The following is a 26,871-nucleotide window of genomic DNA, read 5'->3' as shown; positions in this document are numbered from 1 at the left end:
CTGCTTCCTCGTGCATACCCATCATTAACTTGAGCGGAACAGAAAGCTAAGAAATTTGACCAGGTCCCAATGATCTCCTGTGTAGGGCTACAGGAGCGAATGGTTTGTCGAGGCATAACTTAGGAACTTGGATCCTCTTGGCCAGACCAAAATTTGAAATATTCCCTGCCAAGCCAGAGTCCATCAATGCCCTAAAGGGAATGTTGATGTCCCCCCCCTCCAAAGTCAATAGAGAAGGTAACAATAGTCCAGATTTTGACAAACCAGGAGAGAGACCGGAGACTATCACAGTTCTTCCTTCACTGGACGGTCCTGGGAGATTCCCTGCAAATCAGGGTAAAAGCCTCAAAGCATAAGCAGCTCCTTTGCTTCACACATCTCTCTCACTCTTCTGAGGAAAGCTGGGCTCTTCCCTGTTGTTTGGGCTCCTCTGGAGAAGGGTCTGGGCTGAGTCTCGGATTGTGGAACGTTGGGCAATCTTGAGAGCTGGCTCTCTGGGCAAACTCGCCATGCTTCTCTCTCCTTCACTCAGACATACTATTATCAATTCTAATACCATATCCATAAGCTCATCCAAATCCTTTACTGGGTCTGCGGTCACTAGAGCATCCTTGAGTTGGTAAGTTAATCCTCATTGGAACAGGGCACCTAAAGCCTCCGTGTTCCACAAGTTCTCTGCTGTCAATGTCCAGTACACAATTGAATAGTCGGCAATGGACCGAGCCCCTTGACGCAAATGGAAGTGTATGCTGCCTGCCTCTGGACCCCGGGCAGGGTGAAAGAATACCCTCTTCAAAATTCTTAAAAATAAACTGATATCAAATCACACCATAGAGTCCTTCTCCCAGAGGCCGTAGCCCATGAAAGGAGGGAAATTACAACAGCCACCTTACTCCTGCCCAAGGGGAACTTAGTGGGCTGTAACTCAAACACTAGGGTACACTGTATTAAGAAATCCCGGCAAGACTCGGGGTCTCCATTGTGCCACCCCGAGATGGTAGGTTATTTGACCCCTCAGACTAGCTCTGGGCAAACATTGCAGGATGCACAGGTGAATGCTCAGAACAAGAGTCCATACCTGAAGAACATAAATCTCGTCTACCAGTTTCAGAGCCTTTCTGCAATGATGTGAGTATCTCAGCCGCCTTTCCTTGGTAGGGGATCAAACTCGGCTGAGTCCTGCTGTAATGAAATCTTCAGGCAAACAAACCCAGGTGCAGAGTAAACTCGAGACTCAAACGTAGAAAGTAACAGTGAGGATTTACTCGAAGAACATAACAGAGGAATAACAGATGACTTATAGAGTAAATTTACTTGAGCGGACTAGAGTACACAGATATTAGATCAGCCAGAACCCAAATTCAGGACGCAGTGATGAACATTATTCGTGACAAACTTCAAACAGTGCATATAGCATGGGAACCCTGTGCATAGCAAAATCAAAACTCTAGAAACTAAGAACTGGGTGCTCGAAGAACCTGCATTGAAAAAAAACCAAGTGGCAAGAAAAAAAGAACATAAGGAAAATGACTAAACTAGTTGCTTAAGAAGTTCTAGTTAAAACAAATCAATGACGTTAAGCTGCATTGGAGTACCATGACCCGACGCTCACCGACAGATCCAAAGAGTTCATGACAGGACACCCTCCGCCCCCACCAACTTATGGCCAGCAGCTAGGGCGATCTGCAGATCTGCTACAATAGTCCAGAATTGACTGAGGATCTATGACAAACTGGATTAACTTCATCTTAATACACCCATTCATTTTTCCAGGATTGACACATTGTAGGTTGAGCACTACTTACTGCCCATCCCTAAATGTCCTTGAGAATGGCATGGTGACCTGACTTCATGAACTGCTGCAGACTCCCACAATGTTGCTCAACATTTCAAAGCCAACATTTGGAACATAACAACAGGAAGAAATTTACTGGTGAGAAATCACCTTCTGCCAAATTTGTTATAACCAGGGACTAATTGTAAGAATTGATAAAAAATTATTCTGGCTGAATTATCTGCATCAAGACAGTATGAAGTCAGGGTCAATCATTAGTCTGCAACAATATAATACAAAATGTCTTTCTCCCAAGGCATTGTTTTTGGCAGCATTGTTTATTCTGCCAAAGCAGAGGATATTTAAACTGGTCCTACATCACAAGTCCAGAGGATAGATTTTAAGCTTTAGTGTTTGCGTGCAGTGTCTCTTGTCTGCTGTAGAATCATTGCACTGATCCTACAAGTTGACAGCAGAACAATCAGGCAATCCTCTAATGTATTCCACCCCAAGCTCACACCAAACCTTGCAAAAAATATATGCCCTGAACTTTTCCCTTCTCATCTTAAACGCATGCCCTCTAGAATTAGACATTTTGATCTTGAGAAAGGGATTTTGGATGTCTGCTCTACCATAATTATATGAAGTACTATTAGGTCTCTCCTCAGCTTCTGTCACTTCAGAGAAGACAACCCAAGTCTGTGGAGCTCCTCCTTACAGTGTACACCCGCTGATCCAGAGAAAATCCAGGCAAACAATTTCTCTACCTTCTCCACATCCTTCCTATAATGGGGTGAACAGAACCGAATGCAGTACTCCAAGTATGGCCTAACTGGAGCTTTTCAAAGCTACAATTTAACTTCTTGAACTCAATGCCTCAGAAAAAGGCAAGCATGCATAAATCTCCTTTATCATCCTTCTGGATAAATCTATCACAATGGATCTTATTGAATGCCTTATCTTTTATTTTTAGCCCTGTCAGAAAGAGAGTTTCATCTACAACTATTTTTCACTCAGTCTACAGGTATCTGGCCAAAGCCATTTCTTTCTAGACTTAGCTTTAAACTGGTGATTCAGCATATAAACTGATTGTGGTCCTAGAGAAAAAACAGATTTTTACCCTCACATATGGGGAAACCAATTCCTACAGTTAACAATAATTTTAAAGACAGAATCTATAGGAACTCAAATAATGTTGATATATTTAGGTCAGGTATCAAATTATTGTAAAATTGCTTTCACAACTGTTGAACAAATGAATATTTTCTCATGTCCTAGTCATAGTTGAGAAATGAAGCTAATGTTAATGAGTACAGAAAGGGGAATCAGGTTGATCAGGAAAAGATCATTTGAAGAGTTGGATAGTTCCTTGCTATTTCTTTGTAGATATGCTTCATTCATTGTGTCGCAAAACTGTAAGTAACAGAAAGTAACAGCTCCTCAAAACCTTTCTCATATAAAGTTCAAAGTTCAAAAGTTTAAAGTGCATTTATTATCATGGAATATATAAATTATACAACTTTGTGATTTGTTTGCTTAACAGGCAGTCGCAAAACAAGGAACACAAAGAACCAATTTAAAACAAGGAAGACCAACCTCCAGTGCCCACAGAGAAAGAGAAAAAAAATCAAATCAAAGCATACAAACCACAGAAGTGTGCAACAACAGCATTCTGAAACCAAACTGAGTTCTTAGATCCAAATCCTGGAGCAGCTCAGGTCTAAATTGCCATAATCCCATAATCGGTAAAAATTTTTATTGAGTAACGTTTATAATTAAAATTCCATGCTTAACAATGGGACTCTCAATACTGGAAGGGAAACTAATAGGTTGATGACTATTTCTGCTAGGTGTAAAGTCTGTGGTAAAAATTGGATTTGGTCTTTTTACGAGTGCAATTAAGATACAGATTGCCTCACAGAGCATATCCAAAGTTTGGTAAATTGGTATTTTATTGTCACATGTACTGAAGTATAGTGAAAAAGTTGTCTTACATACTGTTCATACAGAGCAATCCATTACAATGCACTGAGGTTGTACAAGGTAAAACAGTAACAGAGCACAGAATAAAGTGTTACAGATATAGAGGAAGTGCAGTGCCAATAGACACTAAAGTTCAAGGTCATAATGAGGTCAAGAGTCCATCTTATCATACTAGGCAACAGGTCAATAGTCTTATGCCAGTAGGATAGAAACTGCCCTTGACCCTGGTGGTACATACTTTCAAGCTTTTGTATCTTCTGCTCAACAGGAGGGGAGAGAAGAGAGAGTGTCCAGAGTGGGAGGGTCTTTAGTTATGCTGGCTGCTTTACTGAGGCAGTGAGATGTGCAGACAGTCCATGGAGGAGTGGCTGGTTTCGATGATTTACTGAGTTGTATCCATAACTCTGCAGTTTTTTTTGTCACCTGGTCTCTTGAGGAAATAAAGGCGCTGGCGAGTTTCTCTGGCGATGGTGTCAGCTTGATTGAATCAGGACAGGCTATTGGTTCATTCTGAGGAACATGAAGCTTTAAACTATCTTGACCAAAGCACCTGCTGACATAAACAAGAACATGTGCACTGGTCCCCTCTCTGAAGCCAATGACGAGCTCTTTTGTTTTGCTAATGTTGAGGGAAAGGTTGTTCTAATGACATCATGAGACTTGGCTCAAAAGCTCCTTCCTGTACTCTGACTCATCATTATTTGAGACACAGCCCACTACGGTGGAATCATTTGCAAACATAGATGGAGTTAGAGTTGAATATGCTGCTCACGAAGTCATGAGTACTGTATATAGGAAAGAGAGTTGGGGGGGGGGGGGAGCGGTGAGAATGCAGCCTTGTGGATAATCATGGTGGAGGTGTTGCTGCCTATCATTAATGATTGCAGTCTTGGTCTAGAAGCCCAAGATTCACTTGCAAAGGGAAGTTTTGAGTCCCAGGTTTAGGAGTTTGGAGATGAGTATGTTTGAAATAATAGCACTGACAGTGGAGCTGTGTCAACAAACAATAGGTGTCTTTACTGTCCAGATGTTCCAGAGATGAGTGCCGAGCCAGGGAGATAAGGGTCTCCTTTTAGACCTATTTCAGTAGAAGCCATATTGCAATGGTTTGAGGTTGTCTGAAAGGCTAGAGTTAGTGCCTATTACAGCATGTATTCCAAATCTGGAACTGCCCTCCACACACAACAATTTAATTTTAAAGCTGAGAAAACAGAAGAATAAATATATGCAAATATAGAGATAGGGTTCAGATTAACCACAAACAGCAGAAGCAAGTTAAATAAATAAATGGAAAAGAGTAAACAGTTGACTATTCGAGCCAGGATCCTTCATCAGGACTTTTGATAAAGGGTTCGGCCTGAAACGTCGACTGTACTCTTTTCCATAGATGCTGCCTGGTCTGCAGAGTTCCTCCAGCATTTTGTGTGTGTTACTTTGATATCCACCATCTGCAGATTTTCTCTTGTTTGTGAACAAATGAATGCTTTGCTCCTCTTTCCATGTACTGATTTAAATATTTTAGGTAACTGTTTATCTTTATTTAATTTCAGTGTTAGAAATAGTACTAATGACATTATCTTATATTCACACCCAACTATGCAAAGATGCTCTGTTATTTTTTAATCACACTCTTGAGTGGAAAACATCACAGTAGAAAAATATTTGAAGAGATGAGAGAAAACTTATGCCACCATTCACACAAATTGTTTTTAATCAGTGGAAAAATAACATTGACAGTGTTTGTTAAAAGATCCATGGCCTGGATCATTATTCATTTACAACTCAAGGATGATTGTAATATAGCAATAAAAACACACTAATAAAAACAGCATTTCTCCAAACCTTTAGAAATTAGTCCATTAGGGCCAATCCACTCAAACTTTGGATCCACAAAGCCTTGAAACAAAAGATCTCTCATTAGGCATGGAAGAGTCTGGCCAACTGAGTAAACATGGAAGAAAACTGGAACTAGAAATAAAAGGTTTAATTCAGTTACAATTTTTGAAATAGTATTATATATTCATGGTTACATCAGTGAAAATAATCTGTAGAAATCTATTAATATTTTGTTTAAACTCTTGATCACAAATTCCAATTGAATCATAAGTCACAATCTGGATAACTTACTTCAACTGTACATTTTATTTATAACAAATCTCACAGTTTGTGCTATGGCATTACTTCAACTATTCATAACTATCAACAGGTGCAAATAGTATTTAACTATATTCCTAAAATTTATTTTGGATCAATACTCTGTTAACTACTACAATAATTGCAGCTGTAAAAGTTTTTCCAAACTACTATAAAGTATTATTAACAATAATAACAATTCATTTGAATTTTCTTAATGCTTTTCATCTTCACATTTTCATACACATTTTGTTTCACATCATAACTCTTACTCAGATCTCCCTGAAAACTATACCTTACCTTTCCCTTGCTGAGCCTTTCAATACCAGGAAATCATCTCCTCTGATCTTCCTTCTCTAAAGGTTTCCAGCTACATTTTCATAACATTCCAAACCCACACACCCTAAATGTATTAGTAACTTCTACTCTTGAACTTGATTAAATACTTTATTACACATGCAAGTACACTATTCGGCTAGATACAGGTTCAAAAACCCAACAGGTTTGCCAAACGTGAATTTCCCTTTCACAAAAGCATATCAATTCTGCCCGAGTGCTGCAATTATTTTCTAAGTGATCTACTACCACTCTGTTGATGATATGCTCGAGCATCTTCTGACTGATGTCAGCCCAGTTGGTCTATAGCTTCCAATCTAATTCTCCTTTCTTAAAAGAGGCAACATTCATTGCCTACCAATCTGTAGAAACTGCTTTAGAATTTATAGGGTTTTAGTTGATGATGATCAATGTATTGCCTAATCCTACAGCTAACTCATTCAATAACTTGAGGTGTAGGTCATTAAGCCCTGGCAATTTATCAGTTTGCAGTTCCATGAATTTCATTCTGCTTCAGGCTTACTGTATATTACATTCAGCTTTATAGGAGTAACAGGTACATCTATGTGACTTGGTTTTGAAGAAGTCTATACTGCCATTACCATATTTGAAAGTTTACTCCTTGTCTGCATCTCTGGGACACATCCTGAGTAAAACTGTCAAACATTGTTTCCAGACTTAGCAGATGGAGCTTAATTGAGGCAAGTGAGAGATGTTGCAGTTTTGGAGGTCGCATGTAAAGGGAAATGTCAGTTAATGGCAGGATGATTAACAGCAATGATATACAGAGGGATCGTGTGGTCCAATTCCATAGCCACCGGAAAGTGGCAATGCAAGTAAACCAAGTAGTAAAGAAGGTGAGTGGCATGTTTGCCTTCATTGGGAGGGGCACAGATTATAAGAGTCATAAAGTCATGGTGAAGTTATGTACAATTTAGGCTTGGCTGCACTGGGAAAGTTTAATACAACTGCATTATGAGCATGCACTCCTTAAAGGAAGGACGTGGAGGCTTTCAAGAGGGTGCAGAAGAGGTTTAACAATAAGCTGCTTGGATTAGAGGGAATTAGCTACAAGAGGTTGGACAAACTAGGAATGCATTCTCTAGAGTAGAGGCTGATGGGAAGACTGGAAAAGTTTATAAAATTATGAGCGGGTAGGGACAGCCAAAATCTTTCTAACACAGTAATGAAACAGGCCCTTCAGCCTAAATGGCCCATGCTGACCAAGATCCCACCCAATCTAGTCCCATTTTCCATATTTGGCCCAATCTTCATCCTTCCCTTCCATGCACCTGTCCAAGTGAATTATTTTAAATGTAGTTCATGTACCTACCTTTGGCAGCTCATTTAGAATAGATTGTATTGTCACTCTCTTATAAGTCATGAATATTTTGCTTTGCAGCAGCAGTATAGTGCAAAGACATAAAATGGCTTTAAATTACAATATACATAATTTTTTCAAAAAAGGAATAACAAGGTCGTGTTCATGGACCATTCAAAAATTTGATGACAGAGGCAATGAAACTGTTTCTGTTTGTTGACTGTGAGTCTTCAGACTCCTGTACCTTCTCCCTGATGATAGATGAGAAGAGGGCTTGTCCTGGATGGTGAGTGTTCTTAATGATGGATGTCACCTTAAGGCACCACCTCTTAAAGCCGTCATCGATGGTGAGGAAGCTGACCCAGTCCACCACACTGCTGCAATCTCTTTTGACCCTATGCATTGGAGCCTCTACACCAGGCAGTAATGCAACCAGTCAGATGCTCTCCACCATACATCTGTAGAAACTGGCAAGAGTTTATGGTGACATATCAAAACTCCTTAAGCTCTAATGAAGCAGAGAAGCTAGTGTGCCTTCTGTTTGAATGCATCAATATTCTGGGCGCAAGAAAGATCCTTAGTGATGTTAACACCAGGAACATACTGTAATGTTGTTCACCCATTCCAGTGCTTGCCCCTCAACGAGGACCGAAACCTGTTCTCCAGATGTCCCCTTTCTGAGAGAACAGTCCATTCCTTGGTCTTGTTGATGTTGAGTCCTAGATTGTTGTTCTGACACATTTCAGCCAGATCATTTCTCGCCTTCTGATTGCCATCTGAGGTTTTACCAACAACAGTGGTGTCATCTGCAAATTTGTAAAGTGTTTGAGCTGTGCTTAGCTATTAGTTATGTGTGTAAAGAGAGAAGAGCAGTGGGCTAAGCACATATCTTGAGGTTTGTCTGTGTTGACTGTCAGTGAGGAGAAGATGTGACTACCATTTCATACTGACTATGGACTCCTGACGAGGAAAGTGAGGATCTAGTTTCAGAGGCCCAGGTTTTGAAGCTTGGTGATAAATACTGATGGGATAATAGTATTGAATGCTGAGCTGTAATTGATAAACAGCAGTCTGACCTACATTTTGCTGTTATTCAAGGCAAATTAGAGAGCCAGAGAGATAGTGTTTGCTGTAGATCTGTTGATGTAGGTTAATTGCAGATGATTCAGGTCTTTGTTGAGGGAGGAGTTAATTCTAGCCATAACCAACCTTTTGAACCACTTCATTGCAATTAATGTGAGTGCTACTGGTCAACAGTCATCAAGGCAGATCACCCTGCTCTTCTTGGGCACTGGTATGAATGTGCCCTTTTGAAGCAGATGGGAACCAGATGGGAATCTGCAGCAGTGAGAAGTTGAAGATGTCCTTAAATACTCCAGCCAGTTGATGGGCACAGGTTATCAGTATCCAGCTAGGTAAACCCTTGGGACCTGACGCCTTGCTAGGGTTCACCCTTTTGAAAGGTATTCTGACATCAACTTCTGATACGGAGATCACTGGGTCACTGGATGCTGTGGGCATTTGCATTAGTGTAGCAATATTATCCCTCTCAAAGCAGATGTACAAGGTGTTGAGCTCATTGGGGTGTGAAGCATCACTTCCATTTATGCTATTAGATTTTGCCTAATAGGGAGTAGTACCATGCAAACTCTGCCACAATTGTCATGCAACCGCTTGCCTCTAATTTCATACAAAACAGCCTTTTCACTCTCTTGAAAGGCTTCCATAGGTTAAACCCTTGTAGGGTTCTGAATCACAGGCCTTGAACACCATTGTGCCAGTGCTTAGCAGATTGCGAAACTCCTGGTTTATCTGTCAGGAGAATTCTGGAAGGCACACTGGTCTTGATGAAGTGGATACAGCCATAGCCCTCAGATTCATGAATATAGCCCAGTCCATCAAATCTAAGCTCCTCCTCCTCCCTTGGCCATGCCTTTATGATCTTCACTATTGGTGCTGGAGTTCTCAGTCTCTGCCTCGAGCCAAAAGTAGAGGTACAGCCAGGTGATCAGGTTTGCCACAGTGCAGCATGAGCTAGCACGGTAAGTATAATTGATGGTTACTCAAAGTTCAAAGTAACTTTATTATCAAAGTACAGATACAAGACCACATATATAGGAATAGAATTGGGCCATTTGACCATCAAGCCTGCTCCACCATTTTATTATGACTGACCCATTTCTTTCTCAGCCCCAATCTCCTGCCTCCTCTCTGTATCCCTTCTAAATGGATGTCCCTCTAATTTGAGGCTGTGTCCTCTGGTTTTAGACTCCTCCACCATAGGAAACATTCTCTCCAAATCTACTCTATCGAGGCCTTTTAACATTTGATAGGTTTCAATGAGATCCCCCCCATCCCCCAATTCTTCTGAAATGCTCCTCATTTGATAAACCTTTCAATTCCAGAATCATTTTCATGCACCTCCTTTAAACCCTCTCCAGTGCAAGCACATCCTTTCTAAGATAAGGGGGCACAAACTCCTCACAATACTCCAAATGAGGCCTCATCAGTGTCTTATAAAGCCTCAGTGTTACATCCTTTCTTTCATATTCTAATTTTCTCCACATACAACACTGACATGCATTATCTTGTGGGCATACTCAAATCTACAGAATAATAGCCGTAACAGAACCAATGCCCAACTAGGGCATTCAACCAGTGTGCAAAAGATGCCAAACAGTGCAAATACAAACAGAAGAAACAACAATCATAAGTAAATAAGCAATAAATATCAACAACCTGTGATGAAGAGCCCCTCAAATTGAGTCCATTGGTTGTGGGAACATTTTAATGATGGGGCAACTGAAGTTGTGTAAAGTTATCCCCTTCGTTTTAAGAGCCTGATGGCTGAGTGGTGGTAACTGTTACTGAAACTTGTGTTGTGAGTCTTGAGGTTCTTGTACCTTCTTCCTGATGGCTGCAGCTGAGAAGGAAGCATGTCCTGGGTGGTGGGGGTCCCTGATGATGGATGCTGTTTTCCTGCAACAGTGTTTAATATAGATATGCTCAATAGTTGGGTGGCTGTACCAATGATGGACTGGGCCTTATCCACTACCTTTTGCAGGATTTTCATTCAAGGGCATTGTTATTTCCATACCAGGTTATGATGCAGCCAGTCAATATCCTCTCCACTACACATCTATAGAAGTTTGTCAAAATTTTAGATGTTATGTCATATCTCTGCAAGTTCCTAAGGAAATAGAGGCGCTGCCGTCTTTTCTTCACAATTGCACTTATGTGCTGAGCCCAGGACAAGTCCTCCAAAATAATAACACCTAAGAATTTTGTCACTAACCCTCTCCACCTCTGATCCTCCAATGAGGACTTTGGTTTCCTTCTCCTGAAGACTATAATCAGCTTCTTGGTCTTGCTGACATTGAGTAAGAAGTTGTTATTACACCACTCAGCCAGATTTCAGTCTCCCTCCAATATGCTGATTCATCATTAATTTTAATTTGGCTTATGACAGAGGTGTCATCAGCAAACTTGAATATAGCACATGGTGTAATAGAGATTGAATATATTGGCTTTTCTGATTCTGCCGGTGATACCTTGTTAGTTTGTCGGACTCTGCCTCCCGCTCTTGGACATGTAAGACTCAGTTGCTGACTGTCTGCCTTTAATCTCTTCCTTTTCCGATTTAAACTTTGAAATTTCAACTTTATTCAGTCGAATCTGTACAGCAATAGTTATAATTATGGCTACTTCGAAGAGCACCAGACAAAATCCGGACACGTCTAATGGGAAATCTAAAAAGGCTGACGAGTTTGCCGAAGAACCCCTTTGGGTCAAGAGATTAGAATCTCGAATCAGCAGTATCTGCACTGAAATAACTCAACTAAAAGAGAAATTTGAAGAAAAAATTGACTCTGTGACTTGATCATAAAGAAGTTAATCGAAATGTGGCTGATATTTCTTCTTGTTTGGATAAGGCTCAACAACGGATCGTGGATCTGGAAGCTCGGTTGCGTCAGAATAATATTCGAATTGTTGGATTAAAAGAGAAATCAGAATCTGCCGACACACTGGATTATTTTGCTAAAATGTTTCAGTCTTTATTTCCGGGGGTTCGTTCGCAACTCCCGGAGATTGAATCGACTTATAGAATCGGTGCTTTAGAATCTTTGGATGAAGGTAAAAATAGGCATATTGTTGTGCGTTTTCTCCGCTTTAGAGACAAGGATCGCATTATTAAGCCTGCAAGAAAACAAAGAATATTTTCATTTCAAGACTCAGAAGTCCGTTTTTTTGAAGATTTTCCACGCAAAATTGTTAAGAAATGTGCTGCTTTTGCTCCTTCTATGAAACTAACGTATCAAAAGAAGCTCTTCCCATTATTACAATATCCAGCAAAATTAAGGTTGTTTATTAAAAATTCTGGAGTTTATATTTTCTATGATCCAGCTGAAGCACTGTTTTATTAACTCTTTGTCTGAAGAGTCCAATGGCGAATCTGAAGTCTGAAGATTGAATGATTTATAATAGTTTGATTGTCTCGTGGTGTAAAATGAAGAAATTGGAAGATTTGATGGTTATAAAAGTTTTTACCTTAAAATGTATTTTTAACTCCGAAAAAGACTGTTTTGGTCCGAAGATATAGCAGGAGAACTGTTGGAAGACTGTAGATAATTCTGAACCATCTGGACTTTTTTTTTCCTGTAGCATTTAAATGTACCAACTTTTTTTTTGTTCCATATGCTCTTATAAAGTTTCTTTTACGTAATTACCTGGATTTTTTTTCACGTTTTAAAGAAAGACTGGACTATTTAAAGATGGTGATTGTTTTTTCTTCTGTGCAAAAATTTCAATGACGACGAATTTGAAGTCTTAAGTTGAATGATTTATAATGCTTTGAATGTTTTGCGGTGTAAAGACTGATAAGATTGGAAGATTTGATGGTCACAGAAAGTCTTTATCTTAAAATGCATTTTTATTTCTGAAAAAGACTGGTTTGGAGGGTTTTAACCTCAGAAGATATGGTGCAAAAACTGTTGATAGGCTGTAGTTAAGTTTGAACTATCTAGAACTTGTTTTTGCAGCATTTAAATAAATTAATTGTTTTTTTTATTCCATATGCTTTATTGAAGGTTTTTTAAAGTAATTATTTGGATTTCCTTGTGTTTTAAAGACAGATTGGACAATTTAAAGATAGTGATTGTTTTTCTTTTGTGCAAATATTTCAAGAGTTGTTTTGGATGTGTTTTTCTTCTCTTATTTAATATTATGAAGGTTACTTTCAAATTGAAGGTCGTTTTGTTTTACAAGAAAAACAATATCCTTCCAAGTTAATTATACTGAGATATATGTTGACTGTAATGAGATTTATATTTGGTAAAGGGAGATAGAGATTACTTTTTTTTATTATTATTTTTTATTACTTAGATAGGCAGAGTTGTATTCGCATCTATGCTTTTCTTGGGGCTTGCGTCAATTGACATCGACTTGTTTCTGGGCTTTGTAGTTTGGGTGTTTTTTTTCTTTTTTTATCCCCATTATGGAATCCCGGAGCATATGCTAATTATCTTTATTGTTGTTCATCTCCGCCATTTTCGATCACTTTATCCTGACATGCGTCAAACTACTTTTTTTAGATACAAGGTTTCACGATGATATCTAAACAGTTAAATGTTTTAACTTGGAATGTTTGCAGCTGGAATCACCTTATTAAGCGTAAGAAAACATTTAAAATTATAAACCAATCCCAGCCTGATATAATTTTTGCTCAAGAGACGCAAATCAGGTTATATGATAAAAATCGATTTTTTAAATTTTGGGAGGACTCTCAATTTCAAATTCCCAGAGTAAAACTAGAGGTGTCTCTATTTTTATCGATTCTGATATTCCTTTTAATCAGTAGGATATTATAGCCAATGTTAATGGTAGATTTTTAATTGTTAAAGGAATAATTTGTAATAAGAAAATGGTTTGGTTAATATTTATGGACCAGATGTTGATGATGATTCCACATTTTTTAAAGCTGTTTTTGCTCTATTACCTGATTTAAATGAATATATGTTATTAATGGGTAGTGATTTTAATACTTGCTTAAATCCTTTAATGGATAAGTCATCATCCAAACATCAACTTCCTAATCGTTCTGCATCACTTATTAATTCCTTTTTAACTGATTATGGTTTAACTGAGGTCTGGAGGCATATGCATCCTAGTGATAGAGAATATTCCTTTCTCTCACATGTTCATAATAAATATTCGAGAATCGACTATTTAATAGTCGACCCTCGACTTTTATGTAATGTTCAGAAATGTGAGTATGATGCAATTGCTATCTCTGATCATGCTCCTTTAAATTTAATATTTGAATTGAAAGATGTTGTTTCTACCAGACCACTTTGGCGTTTTCCAGCACACTTATTACAAAGCTCAGAATTTGTTGAGTTCATTGAAACTCAGATGAAGGAGTTTTTTCTCTTTAATAATATAGAAAACGTCTCAGAGGTAGTAATTTGCGATACATTAAAAGCTTATCTACGTGGTCAAATTATATCATATATAGCTAAATTGAAGAAACAAACAAGAATGGAATTAGATAAAATCTCTAAACAAATTAAAGAATTAGATGACATTAATACAATCTTTCCAAATGTTGTTTCATTTAAGAGTAGAACTACAATCACAGTATAACTTATTACAAACATATCCTATTGAAGGGTATTTGCTTAAATTGAAAAGTCAATTTTATATTTCTGGGGATAAAAATAATAAGCTCTTAGCTTCCTAACTAAGAGCAGTTAGAGCTAAAAGACAAATTTTAAAGATTCATAAAAGCAATGGAGATAAAATAAGTAACTATGAGGATATTAATAAAACTTTTCAAGATTTTTACTCTGACCTTTATAGATCTCAATTTCCTGCAGATTCCTCCAAAATGGAGGCTTTTTTACATAAGATTAAATTTCCACAAATTTCTGATGAAGATCAACAGCTGCTTGATGCTCCAATTACCAAGCATGAAATTCAGAAAGCTATTTTATCAATGCAATCAGGTAAAACTCCTGGACTTGATGGTTATTTGGTGGGATTTTTCAAAAAATTTGAAAGATTACTTTCTCCGTATCTTTTGGAAATATTTCATGAATCCTTTGAGAAGGGTAATTTACCTTCTTCTTTTTATGAAGCATCTATTTCCTTAATTCTTAAAAAAGATAAAGACCCTGTCGAATGCTCATCATATAGACCTATTTCGCTATTAAATGTGGATGCAAAAATATTTCTAAAATAATGGCTAATCGCTTGGAAAATAATTTTAATTAAAATCATCTCTATGGACCAAATGGGCTTTATTAAAGGCTGTTACTCTTTCTCTAATGTTCAGAGATTGATGAACATTATTTATTCACCATTATCTAAGCAACCTCAATGTGTTAACTCTCTTGATGCAGAAAAGGCATTTGAGTGGCCATATTTGTTCAAAGTATTAGAAAAATTTGGTTTTGGTAATAATATTAATAGATAGATTCAAATGATTTATAAGAACCCTATTGCCATGGTCATTACTAACAATTACAGGTCTTCTTTCTTTTCACTTTCTCGTGGTACAAGACAGGGATGTCCATTAAGCTCTTTATTATTTAATCTTGTACTGGAGCTTTTAGCTATAACATTACGGGAGGCCAAAAACATTCATGGTATTTCTATAAATGGAACCATACATAAGATTTCTCTTTATGCAAATGATCTTTAGAGTTTTATTTCAAATCTTGAGGAATCAATTCCTAATCTTTTGGAATCACTTAAAGATTTTGGAAAATTTTCAGGATATAAACTTAATTTGAATATAAGTGAATTGTTTCAATTAAATGCTCCTGTTAGTACAGATAATGATATTCCTTAATATCCATGGATATTCCGATATACATGGATGGAAATTACAATGGACATTTACAAAATGGAGAAGATAACAGCATCTGTTAATCATAAGCTGGAACAATTTGATTCATACTGGGAAAAATGGTTTAACTACATAATGCCTCATAGGCCTGATTTTATTCTCACAAATCAATAAAACTGTTGTAAAAAAAGATCACTCCCTACTTGTACATTGTTCTTTCCTTTTGCTTGTTTTTTTCTTTCCACTCTTTTCTATAAGTGTATACCCCAGATAAATACTTTGTGGAGATTTTGTGATATATATGATTATATGATATACATGTACAATGTCTGAAATACATCTTATGGAAATGTTTGTTTGATGAACTTCAGTAAAAAAATAAATTACAAAAAAAGTATTGTTAATACATTTAGATATTTAGGTATTATAATTACTAAAAAATACAAAGATCTTTATAAAGCTAATATAGTTCTTTTAATAGACCCCATGAAACTACTATTTTCCAGATGGAATCCACTTACTCTTTCTTTAATAGGTTGTATCCATGTTGTGAAAATGATGATTTTACCTAGATTTTTATATATTTTCCAAAATATACCTATTTTTTTAACCAAAAATTTTTTGATCAAATTGATTCTCTTATTTCTTCCTTTATTTAGAACAGTAAGAGACCAAGAATTAACAAGTACCATTTACAAAAACCCAAAAAAGATTGTGGACTTGCACTTCCTAATTTAAGACTGTATTATTGGGCAGTGAATATTAGACAATTATGTTTTTGGTTATACTAGCTCAATAAGAGCCAAAAACCACTGTTGGTTGATTTGAAATTAAAAGCTGTTACACAATTTCATTTAACTTCAATATTAGAATGAGAGGCGATCTTATTGAAACATATAAGATTGAGAAGGGGCTTGATCGGGTGGATGCGGGGAGAATGTTCCCAATGATGGGTGAAACTAGGACTAGGGGGCATAATCTTAAAATAAGGGGATGCCGTTCCAGGACTGAGATGAGGAGAAATTTCTTCACTCAGAGGGTAGTGGGGCTGTGGAATTTACTGCCCCAGAGAGCTGTGGAAGCTACTACACTCAATAAATTCAAAATGGAGATAGACATTTTCCTGGATAAAAATGGCATTAGGGGATACGGTGAGCGAGCAGGTAAGTGGACACGAGGCTAGGTTTAGATCAGCCATGTGATCTCCTGGGCCAGTTTTCGATAGCCTGGACGGGTCGGAGAGGAGTCTTCCAGATTTTTTCTCCTCAATTGGCAAATCGTTTTTTTTTCCCCGGGTGATCACATGGGTTTGGGCGAGATGAATAATAAAATAAAATGGGCGGCATGGTGCCCTGTTGGTTGGCACTGTTGCCTTGTGGGATTCGGTGATAACTAGAGTTAAGATTGGATCAGCCATGATCTTGTTGAATGGCGGAGCAGGCTTGAGGGGCCGATTGGCCTACTCCTGCTCCTATCTCTTATGTTCTTATGTTCTTATTAGGAGCTCCATTACCTTTATAGCTCTCTAAAATTCCAAATTTAAATTTTTACCTGGTTATTAAACAATCTTTACGGATTTGGATTCAACTTTGCAATTTTTAAAATCTTAAACAATTTAAGTTGTCTAGTTTTTTATATCGGGACTTTTCATTTAAACCTTCAATAACCGACCCCATTTTTCTCCTGTGGAGAAATAAAGGGATCCGTTTTTTTACAGATTTATTTTGTGATGGTCGATTGATGACTTTTGAAGAGTTAATTACCAAATACTGTCTCGCTCATACACATTTTTTGCAATATTTTCAGGTTAGACATTTTTTACAACAATATTTACCTAAGTTTCCATATTTACAAGAATCTGATTTGTTGGATACCATTTTGAAATTGAATCCCCTAGTGAAAGGCTCCATTAGCAGAATTTATAATTTATTTTTGTTACGAAAAGAGAACCTATCATTAAAGATTAAACAAGATTGTTTAAACAAGATTTGGAGAGAGAACTTAACCTTTGTGAATGAAGATTGGGTTCGAATTTTGAAAAACGTAAATTCTCCTTCTATATGTGCCAATCACTGTTTAATTTAATTTTGTAGTTAGTGGGTTTTTTTTTCTTAGTTAGATGGGTTTTTTTTTCCTTCTTTTTTCTCTATATAATTTTTTTCATTTTTATATATTACGATCAGTTTTTTTCTTCAGCTTTATTAATTGTATACATATTAATTTGTTGAAGTCTTGTATTATTCTATAGCTGTAGAAGATTATGTATCAATAAAAAGATTCTAAAAATGAAAAATGTAGTTTGTCACAGACTCCTTTTTGTTGGCTTGCTTGAAGTCCCCTGCGATGACTGGTAAAATGGTGTCAGGGTGCACTGTCTCATTGTTCAGTTCCTTCAGTACCAGCTTGGCTTTTGCCAGAGTTGGAATGTATACCACTACCAGAATAGCGGCAGAGAACTCCCTAAGCAGGTCGTACGGATAACATTTGGCCACCAGATGTTCCAGTTTGGGGGGACAGAGCTGAGAAAGAACCACCATGCCTGTGCATGATGGTGAAACAATAACTGTCCAGTTATTTGGTGGATGGTGAATCTTCAGCATTGGGTCCAAAGTGCTGAAGGAAGACATGTCTCTGTGAAGCAGATTAAAAAATAGTTTCAGATGCCTCTCTAGTACAGCAGTCTTGCTCTGAGGTCTTCAATTTTATTTTCCAGATACGGTACTGTATGTTAGCCAGGAGGATAGTAGGGAGTAGGGCCTTAGAGCCCTGTGTTTCAGTTTTACCTGGAGTCCTCCTTAGCAACCACATTTCCTGAGACAATGGAGTCTCCCCTGAGATTTCAACTACTGCACTTACTCTCTAGATAGTCTGTCAGTTCTGAAGATCACCTTTTCTTTTAAATGACTTGAAACAAGGTTACTTAACAGCAGTGTCTGCGGTTGCATATACTGACGACCCTCTGGGTGAAAGGGACATCCCTCTGCTTGCTTCGCTCATATGCTAAACCTATGCCTTCTTGTTCTGATGCCTCAACCTTGGGATAAAGACTGTGCAGAATCACCTCATCTATGACAATTATGATTTTATACACCTCCATAAGATTATTCTTCATTCTCTGAAACTCCAATGAAAAATTCCCTTTGAGTCCTGTCAATATCCCAGTAAATCTCCTGTGTATTCTTTCCAATATCCTGGTAAACCTTCTCTGCATTCTTTCCAAAAATGGAACACAATATTCCAATGCAGCCTCACCAGCGTCTTGCAAAACTAGAATGTAATATTCCAACTTCTAGAGTCAATGGCTTTATTGAAGGCCAGCTTGCAAAAAGCCTTCTTCACGGCCCTGTTTACTTGCAACATCACTTTCAAGGAACCATGTACATGTACTCACTGTTCTACAACATGGCCATTGATTGTGAAAGTCCTAATCTGATTTGCCCTCCCAAAATACAACATCTCACGCTATCTGAATTAAACGCCATTTGCCATTCCTTGGCCCACTTATCCAATACATCAATATCCTGCTGTAATTCTTGATAACCATCTTCAATGTCAACAGCACCTATTTTAGTGTCATATGTAAATGTACAGAACATATCTTGCATATTCACACCTAAATCACTGATAAATAGCAGTGTGGTGAGCAATGAGCCCCAGCCAAACACCTCAATCACAGGTCTCTAGTCCAAAAAACAACCCTCCATCATCACTCTCTGCTTCCTAACATCAATTAATTCTATACCCAATTAACAGGCTCTCCCTGGATCCAATGTAATCCACCTTTCCATAGCAGACTAGCATGCCGAACCTAATCAAGTACCTTGTTGAAGCTCACAGAGTGTCATGAATAAACAGTAGCAATCATCCAAGTTCAGTGCTCCAATTCCGGAGTATGGTTAGCTGCCACAGTCCCTTTAAGAATCTGACTGCCAGTTATTCCCCTTTCAAACAGGACCCCACTAGGTGCACCAGGCCATTGTCATCCGCACCATCGCTGACCTTATTAACTCTGGGGATCTCCCATCTACTGCCACCAACCTCATAGTTCCCTCACCCCGCACCTTCTGTTTCTACCTCCTATCCAAGATCTTAATGACTGTTGCCTAGTAGCACTGACATCTACTGTGATGAAGTACTTTGAGAGGTTGGTCATGGCTAGAATTAACTCCTGCCTGAGCAAATACATGGATCTGCTACAATTTACTTACTGTCAAATTAAGTCTACAGTGAAGACAATCTCACTGGCTCTCCACTTGGCCTTGGACCACCTGAATAATAGGTCTGTTGTTATTTATTGATTATAGCTCAGAGTTCAACACCATGATCCCCTGAATATTAATCAACAATCTTTAAAACCTGGGCCTTACATCTCCTCCTCACTGACAATGACAGGCGTCAGTTGTTGGCAGAATCTCAGACATTGACAAAGAGATATACAGTAATGAGAGAGATTGGCTAGTTGATGGTATTGCAATGTCAGTAAGACCAAGAACCTGACTGTGGATTTCAGGAAGGGGAAGTTGGGAGAACACACACCAGTCTTCATTAAGGAAAAGTGAGCAGCTTAAAGTTCCTGTGTGTCAACATCTCTGAAGATCTATCCTGAGCCCAATGCAGTTATGAAGGAGTTTGAGGAGATCTGGTACATCACCAAAGACTCTAGCAAATTTCTACAGATGTACTGTGAAGAGTATTCAGACTGGATGAATCACCATCTGTATTGCAGATCTCAATGCACAGAATTGAAAAATTGGCAAAGGTTGGAAATTCAGCCATCTCCTACTTGGGTACGAGACTCCCCACCATCAAGGACATCCTCAAAAGGCAATGCCTCAAGGAGTCAGCATCATCATTAAGGACTCTCACTGTTGAGGACAAGCCCTCTTCTCATAACTACCATCACAGAAGAGATACAGGAGCCTGAAGACACATGCTCAACATTTTAGAAACAGTTTCTTTCCCTCCACCATCAGATTTCTGAACACTACGCCCTTATTTTGCCCGCTTTGCACTACTTATTTATTATACATTTTCCTATTTCTTTTTGTAACCTATAGTAATTTTTAATGTATTTCAATGTACTGCAGCTGCAAAACAATAAATCTCATGACATATGCCAGTGATGAATCTGTTTTTATGTGATGTCTTTTAAACTGACGATATATTCTCAACCTTCTCTGGTCATGAATATCTGAAGTCACTCAACTAAAATGCTTCATCAAAATTGTTAGAATATCCATACAGGAAACATTGTGATCTATAGCACTAATAAACTAAATGATATTTTGTATGTCTCTAGTTATAGCAAGGCCTTGTTGCTTAACTGACTCTCTCCTCTCAGATATTGACAATGACAGGGCGGAGCTACGATGGTGCTGGAGAGCAACTTATTCAAGCTCATTGGTGGAAATAGCTTAATTTCTAACTTAAATATCTCTTCTTTTTCCTTTTCAAGGTGGATGGGGTTCTGTCAAAGTCCCTGGCCTACAGCTGTACTCTAACTTCGATTCTTTATGGTGATGGTTCCTGCTCCCAGGCCTCACTGACCACCCGTTTTTCGATATCCCAAGGATGCGGCCTAGAAGAGAAGCACGTCCTTGAGGTACTGAGGCCTTACGGCCCTGGGGACGAGCCTATTCTACGCCAGTGTTGCTGACTGAAGGGTTATGGGAGAAAAATGGAATACCATGAGAAACGGATCAGCTGCTGAAGGCCTCTGTACTCAGATCTGTCTCTCTTTCACTCATTGGTGATGGTGAGTTTGTTGCCAATTCTCAAGTCAGAGAATTCATGGCAGAAGAAAAGGACAGGGCAGAATTTAACACTGTAAATCAGCAAGTTGCATTTCTGTCTTGTTAATCTCTCCTCTCGATGTGTGACACCTTTATTAGAGACAGAAAGCCTGTGGTATGTTGAATTGTTAAGTGAACGATTAGATTTTTGTTGTACTGCAGATTATGGTCTTACTTGTGGGCTTTGCTATTGCTTGCTTGGTGGGTGTGGGTACTGATGCTTTTTGCTGAAGTGTGGGGGAGGGGAGGGTTGATGCTATGCAGCTGCTTGTGCTTGGGAGGAGGAGTGGGGGTTTTTACTGTCATTCATTCTTCAGTGTACTCTGTTTTTGTGGATGGCTGTGAAGAGCAAGAAGTTCAGGTCGTATATTGTATACATTCTCTGATATTAAATGGAACTACTGAACTATGGAACTCTCTGGAATATCTCTACCCATCTCAATGTACACAGCATATAGCTGCAAACTCTTTCATTTTACCAGATGTAATTTGCCACATGCACTATTTCTTACAGAGAATATCACTCTTCCTTCTTTTGCCCTACTTTCTCAGCAGCAATATCCCAATCTTATCTTACAGCAGTGTCTATATGTTCTTCTCTCTGTTGCTAGACAGAAAAGAAGATCAGAACTTCCAACGTGTTTCCTTTATTGGTGGCAAATCACATTCTACTAAAATAGTCACTGACAAAAAATGTACCAGAGGTTGTCCCCAGGTTGCAGCAGGGTCCCACTCCTGTGAACTGCTTGTAAGCTGGACAGTTCATAAGATGGAACTGCAGCCATAAACCAAGTTCCCAAGGAGCAGGAGATGCTTTCGGCCCTGCAACAGCCAGCAAACCCATCCTCTCAGGCTCAATTATGGGGCATGCCAGGTGATCATGACCTGAGGAGCCTGTACATTGTACACATAAGCACATAGTCTCCATTTTCATTAACTTGTTTTTACTATACAGCATAAATGTTGTGCTATGCAATATAATTTCTATGACAAGAATACACAGGTGGTTTATGAACTAATGGAAAGTATGAAATGGTGAAGTTGAAGATTATTTAGGAATTAGTAAGAGACAAAATGAGGAAACATTTTCAAAACTATTTGACACATGAATTTTCTGATTAAAACTTCTGAAATAATTGCCAGGTGAATCATTCATTTATGTGTTTGTAAAACGGTATTGTATAGTTTAATCTTGATTATGCAAAGCTATCTTACCAACTTCTCCTTCTACACCAATGACTTCTTCTTTTAAAGCCTGTGATGATGTAGCGAGTGAGCTTGGGAACATTACTTGTAATTTATTGTCACCAGCTCGCTTTGCTCTTGAACTTCTTTTATGTAAACACAGTTCAGCTTTTTTCTGACAGATATTTGCATCTAAATCTGAAATTATGAATATTATGAGTGACTCATTTAAATGCGTTAATTTAAAAATTAAATCACTACAGAGTGAAGCAATCATCAGTTCATTAGACAATCTAGATTTTTATACATTGATGATATGTTATTTGCCAGGGAAGTGTAAGTACTTAGATGAATATGGAACATAATTTCTTGAATTACCCTAGGAAAGAAGTGTATATTGTTGGACAGAGGATTTTCTGAAGGGCATGGGCAAGTCAACAATCATCCTTTACACATTTTCTCTATGAAGAGCTGTATTAGAAGCTGTTACAGAGGAAATTTATTGAAGTTCACATTAAGAACTAGAGGAGACATTGAGAGCTTTTTTTTAGAGCAGAACGGTTTAAGAAGTAATGTAATATATATTGTATGCACCTTAAGAGAGTTAATTTAAGTTTATGGAGTCACAGAAAAATACAGCACCAAAACAGGCCCTTCCACCCATCTAGTCTTGCCTACCATTTAAACTGCCTAGTCCCATCGACTTGCACCCAGACAATAGCCCTCCATATTCCTGGCATCCAAACTTCTCTTAAACATGGAAATTGAGCTCACATGCACCACTTATGTTGGCAGCTCATTCCACACTCTCCCAACCCTCTGAGTGAAGAAGTTTCCCCTCATGTTCCCCTTAAACATTTCACCTTTCACCCTTAATCCATGACCTCTAGTTGTAGTCCCACCGAACCTCAGTGGAAAACCCTATCTATACCCCTCATAATTTTGTCTATCTAATCTCCTGTCAATCTTATAAGTTCCAAGGAATAAAATCATAACCTATACAATCTTTCCTTATAACTCAGGACCTTCAGCCCCAGCAACATCTTTGTAAATTTTCTCTGTACTCTTTCAACCTTATTTACATCTTTCCTGTAGGTTGGTGACCAAAACAGCCCACAATACTCCAAATTAGACAACTTCAACATCACGTCCCAACTCCTGTACTCAGAACTTTGATTTATGAAAGTCAATGTGCCAAAAGCTTTCTTTATGACCCTATCTACCTGTAATACCACTTCCAATGAATTATGTACCTGTATTCCCAGATCCCTTTGTTCTACCACACTCCTCAGTGTTCTACCTCTCATTGCATAAGACCTATACTGGCTTGTTCTCCCAAAGTCCAACACAGCACAATTGTCTGCATTAAATCTCAGTAGTCATTCACAAGTTTTGTTCTTTCAAAATTTCACTTTTGAAAAGTTCCCACTTACCAAGTACACATTTGTCAGAAAACAGTCTGTCCCAATCCACACTTGCCAGAACCTTTCTGAAACCATCAAAATTGACCTTTCTCCAATTTAGAATCTTGACCCAAGAAACAGACCTACATTTTCCATCTTTACTTTGAAATTAATGGCATTATGATCACTAGATGCAAAGTGTTCCTCTACACAAACTTCTGTCACCTGCCCTGTCTCAATCCATTATAGGAGATTTAGTATCCCACTCTGTCTCTTTGGGACTCCTGAACACATTTGACAAAGTCTATCCCATTTAGTCCTTTTACAGTATGGGATTCCCAATCAGTATGTGGGAAGTTAAAATCACCTACTATAACAATTTCGCATTTCTTTCAACAGTCTATGATCTCTCCACAAATTTGTTCTTCTAAATCCTGTGGACTGTTGGGTGGTCTATGATATAGCCCCATTAATGTGTTACACACACAAAATGCTGGTGGAATGCAGCAGGCCAGGAAGCGCTGTTGATGTTTCAGGCCGAGACCCTTTGTCAGGACTAACTGAAAGGAAAGATAGTAAGATTTGAAAGTGGGGGGGGGAGGGGAAAATGTGAAATGATAGGAGAAGACCGGAGGGGGTGGGATGAAGCTGAGAGCCAGACAGGTGATTGGAAAAAGGGATACAGAGCTAGAGAAGGAAAAGGATCATGGGACAAGAGGCTGAGGGAGAAAGAAAGGGGGAGGGGAGCACCAGAGGGAGATGGAGAACAGGCAGAGTGATGGGCAGAGAAAGAAAAAAAACTAAATATATCAGGGATGGTGTAAGAAGGGGAGGGGCATTAACGGAAGTTAGAGAAGTCAATGTTCATGCCATCAGGTTGGAGGCTACCCAATATATAAAAGGCCACACCGGAAGCACTGAACGCAGTATACCACACCTGGAAGGACTGTCTGAGGCCCTGAATGGTGGTGAGGGAGGAAGTAAGGGCAGGTGTAGCATTTGTTCCGCTTCACGCAGTGTGGTATACTGTGTCCGGTGCACCCGGTGTGGCCTTTTATATATTGGTGAGACCCGACGTAGACTGGGAGACTGTTTCGCTGAACACCTATGCTCGGTCCACCAGAGAAAGCAGGATCTCCCAGTGGACACACATTTTAATTCCACGTCCCATTCCCATTCTGATCTGTCGATCCATGGCCTCCTCTACTGTCAAGATAAAGCCACACTCAGGTTGGAGGAACAACACCTGATATACCGGCTGGGTAGCCTCCAACCTGATGGCATGAACATTGACTTCTCTAACTTCCATTAATGCCCTTCCCCTTCTTACATCATCCCTGATATATTTAGTTTTTTATCTCTCCCTGCTCATCACTCTTTGCCTGTTCTCCATCTCCCTCTGGTGCTCCGCTCCCCCTTTCTTTCTCCCTAGGCCTCTCGTCCCACGATCCTTTCCCTTCTCTAGCTCTGTATCCCTTTTTCCAATCACCTGTCTGGCTCTCAGCTTCACCCCACCCCCTCCGGTCTTCTCCTATCATTTCGCATTTCCCCCTCCCCCCACTACTTTCAAATCTCTTACTATCTTTCCTTTCAGTTAGTCCTGACGAAGGGTCTCAGCCCGAAACGTCGACAGCGCTCCTCCCTATAGATGCTGCCTGGCCTGCTGCATTCCACCAGCATTTTGTGTGTGTTGTTTAAATTTCCAGCATCTGCAGATTTCCTCGTGTTTGCCGTTAATGTGTTATACCTTATTCTTCAGTTCCACCCATAAATGCTCATGATACAAGTTCTCCTGTCTCACCTGAGTTATGCTTATTGTGTTTGTCATGTACTGTGCTGCAAAAAGTTAATTTTCATGGCATTTATGTATGACCATGATATTAAACTTGAAGTTGGATGCAGGTTTAGGATAACTAGAAAAAATACCAGAGGGGACCATGGAGAAGGTTTGTTTTCTTCCATTCCATGTGAGTTGTTATGATCTCTTAAATTGCTGTCTAAAAAGTTAATATATTCATTGTCAGAAATAATGTAATGTTAATTCAAAATGTACTTAAAAGGGAGAACATTTCAAGGTTATGGGGCAAGATCAAGGCAACAGGAGCAAGTGAAAACTCCACTGTCAATTAACATCAGCACAATATACTATAAGGTTCTCCAAGTGCATAAAACAGAATCTAGTGGAAGCTTTATGGATTCTTGAGCATGTGAAAGGTAAAATTTAACGTCAATGAAGACCAAGCATGGTAGCTGATAATTTATTTACACTATTAATTGGAAAATTAACTTCAATTAACTAGAGCTTAAAATACAGGAAAATGAAATGTAATTGAAAAGCAACAAATGCAGAAAAGCTAAAATTAAAACAAAGAATTCCAGAACAACTCAGCGTCAGAGATATACAAATCTAAAGTGGTAAGAGACTAATGATATCAGATGGTTATGAACTACTTATCAAAACTATTTTTATGCAGTTGACATAGTGATTTCACTAGCTGTTAGAGTCAAACGGTAACCCTGGGAAAAGCATTTCATCATCCATGTTACCCTCAGGATTCTATAAACTTCTATGCTGTCATTCTCCTGCACTCCAGGAGTTTGAGATCCAGCCTGGCTAATCTCTCCCCGTTACTCATACCTCTCATCTAGACAACGTCCTTGTAAATCTCTTCTGCATCCTGTCCAGCTTGACTTTGTCCTTCCTACAATAGGGTGACTAAAACTGTACAAAATACTCCAGGTGATGCCTCACCTTATTTGGGTTCTTCTGCTGCACTTGCCCATTTAATTTAAGGTTTGACACTGTTGTAATGTGTGGATATTTGAGTTACGGTCACCTTCTGATCAGTTTGAACAGTCTGGTTATTCTCCCCGACCGCTCTCATTAACAAGGCACTTTCGCCCACAGAATTGCTGCTCACTGGATTATTTTGTTTGTCCTTTGCAACATTCTAAAGAGCACTGTGCATGAAAGCACCAGGAAATCAGCAGTTTCTGAGATACTCAAACCACCCCATCTGGCACCAGCAATCATTCCATGGTCAAAGTCACATTTCTTCCTCGTTCTGATATTTGGTCTGTACAACAACTAAACC

The 26,871-nt window shown here is 38.7% G+C and overlaps 1 protein-coding gene across 12 annotated transcripts in view; it reads right to left on the bottom strand.

The window, feature by feature from the left end:
• Positions 1 to 26,871, bottom strand: part of LOC132395548 (zona pellucida-binding protein 2-like) — an 86,761-nt gene that overhangs the window by 49,740 nt on the left and 10,150 nt on the right. For 2 of the 12 annotated variants that reach the window (XM_059972321.1, XM_059972323.1), the window contains exons 2-3: positions 22,404 to 22,571; positions 5,600 to 5,725 (exon numbers count right to left, since the gene is read on the bottom strand). The exons of 1 other annotated variant lie outside the window; for it this stretch is intronic. In XM_059972321.1, the coding sequence (XP_059828304.1) occupies positions 5,600 to 5,725; positions 22,404 to 22,571 (294 nt within the window). Of the gene's footprint in view, positions 1 to 5,599; positions 11,745 to 22,403; positions 22,572 to 26,871 lie in introns of those variants that run through there. 9 more of the 12 variants (XM_059972328.1, XM_059972330.1, XM_059972331.1 and 6 more) reach the window with 8 other exon arrangements.

Source organism: Hypanus sabinus, chromosome 6 (genome assembly GCF_030144855.1).
Source record: "Hypanus sabinus isolate sHypSab1 chromosome 6, sHypSab1.hap1, whole genome shotgun sequence".
Classification (NCBI taxonomy): Eukaryota; Metazoa; Chordata; class Chondrichthyes; order Myliobatiformes; family Dasyatidae; genus Hypanus; species Hypanus sabinus.
Note: the sequence above shows the minus strand (reverse complement) of the source record. Positions and strands in the feature narration are given on the sequence as shown.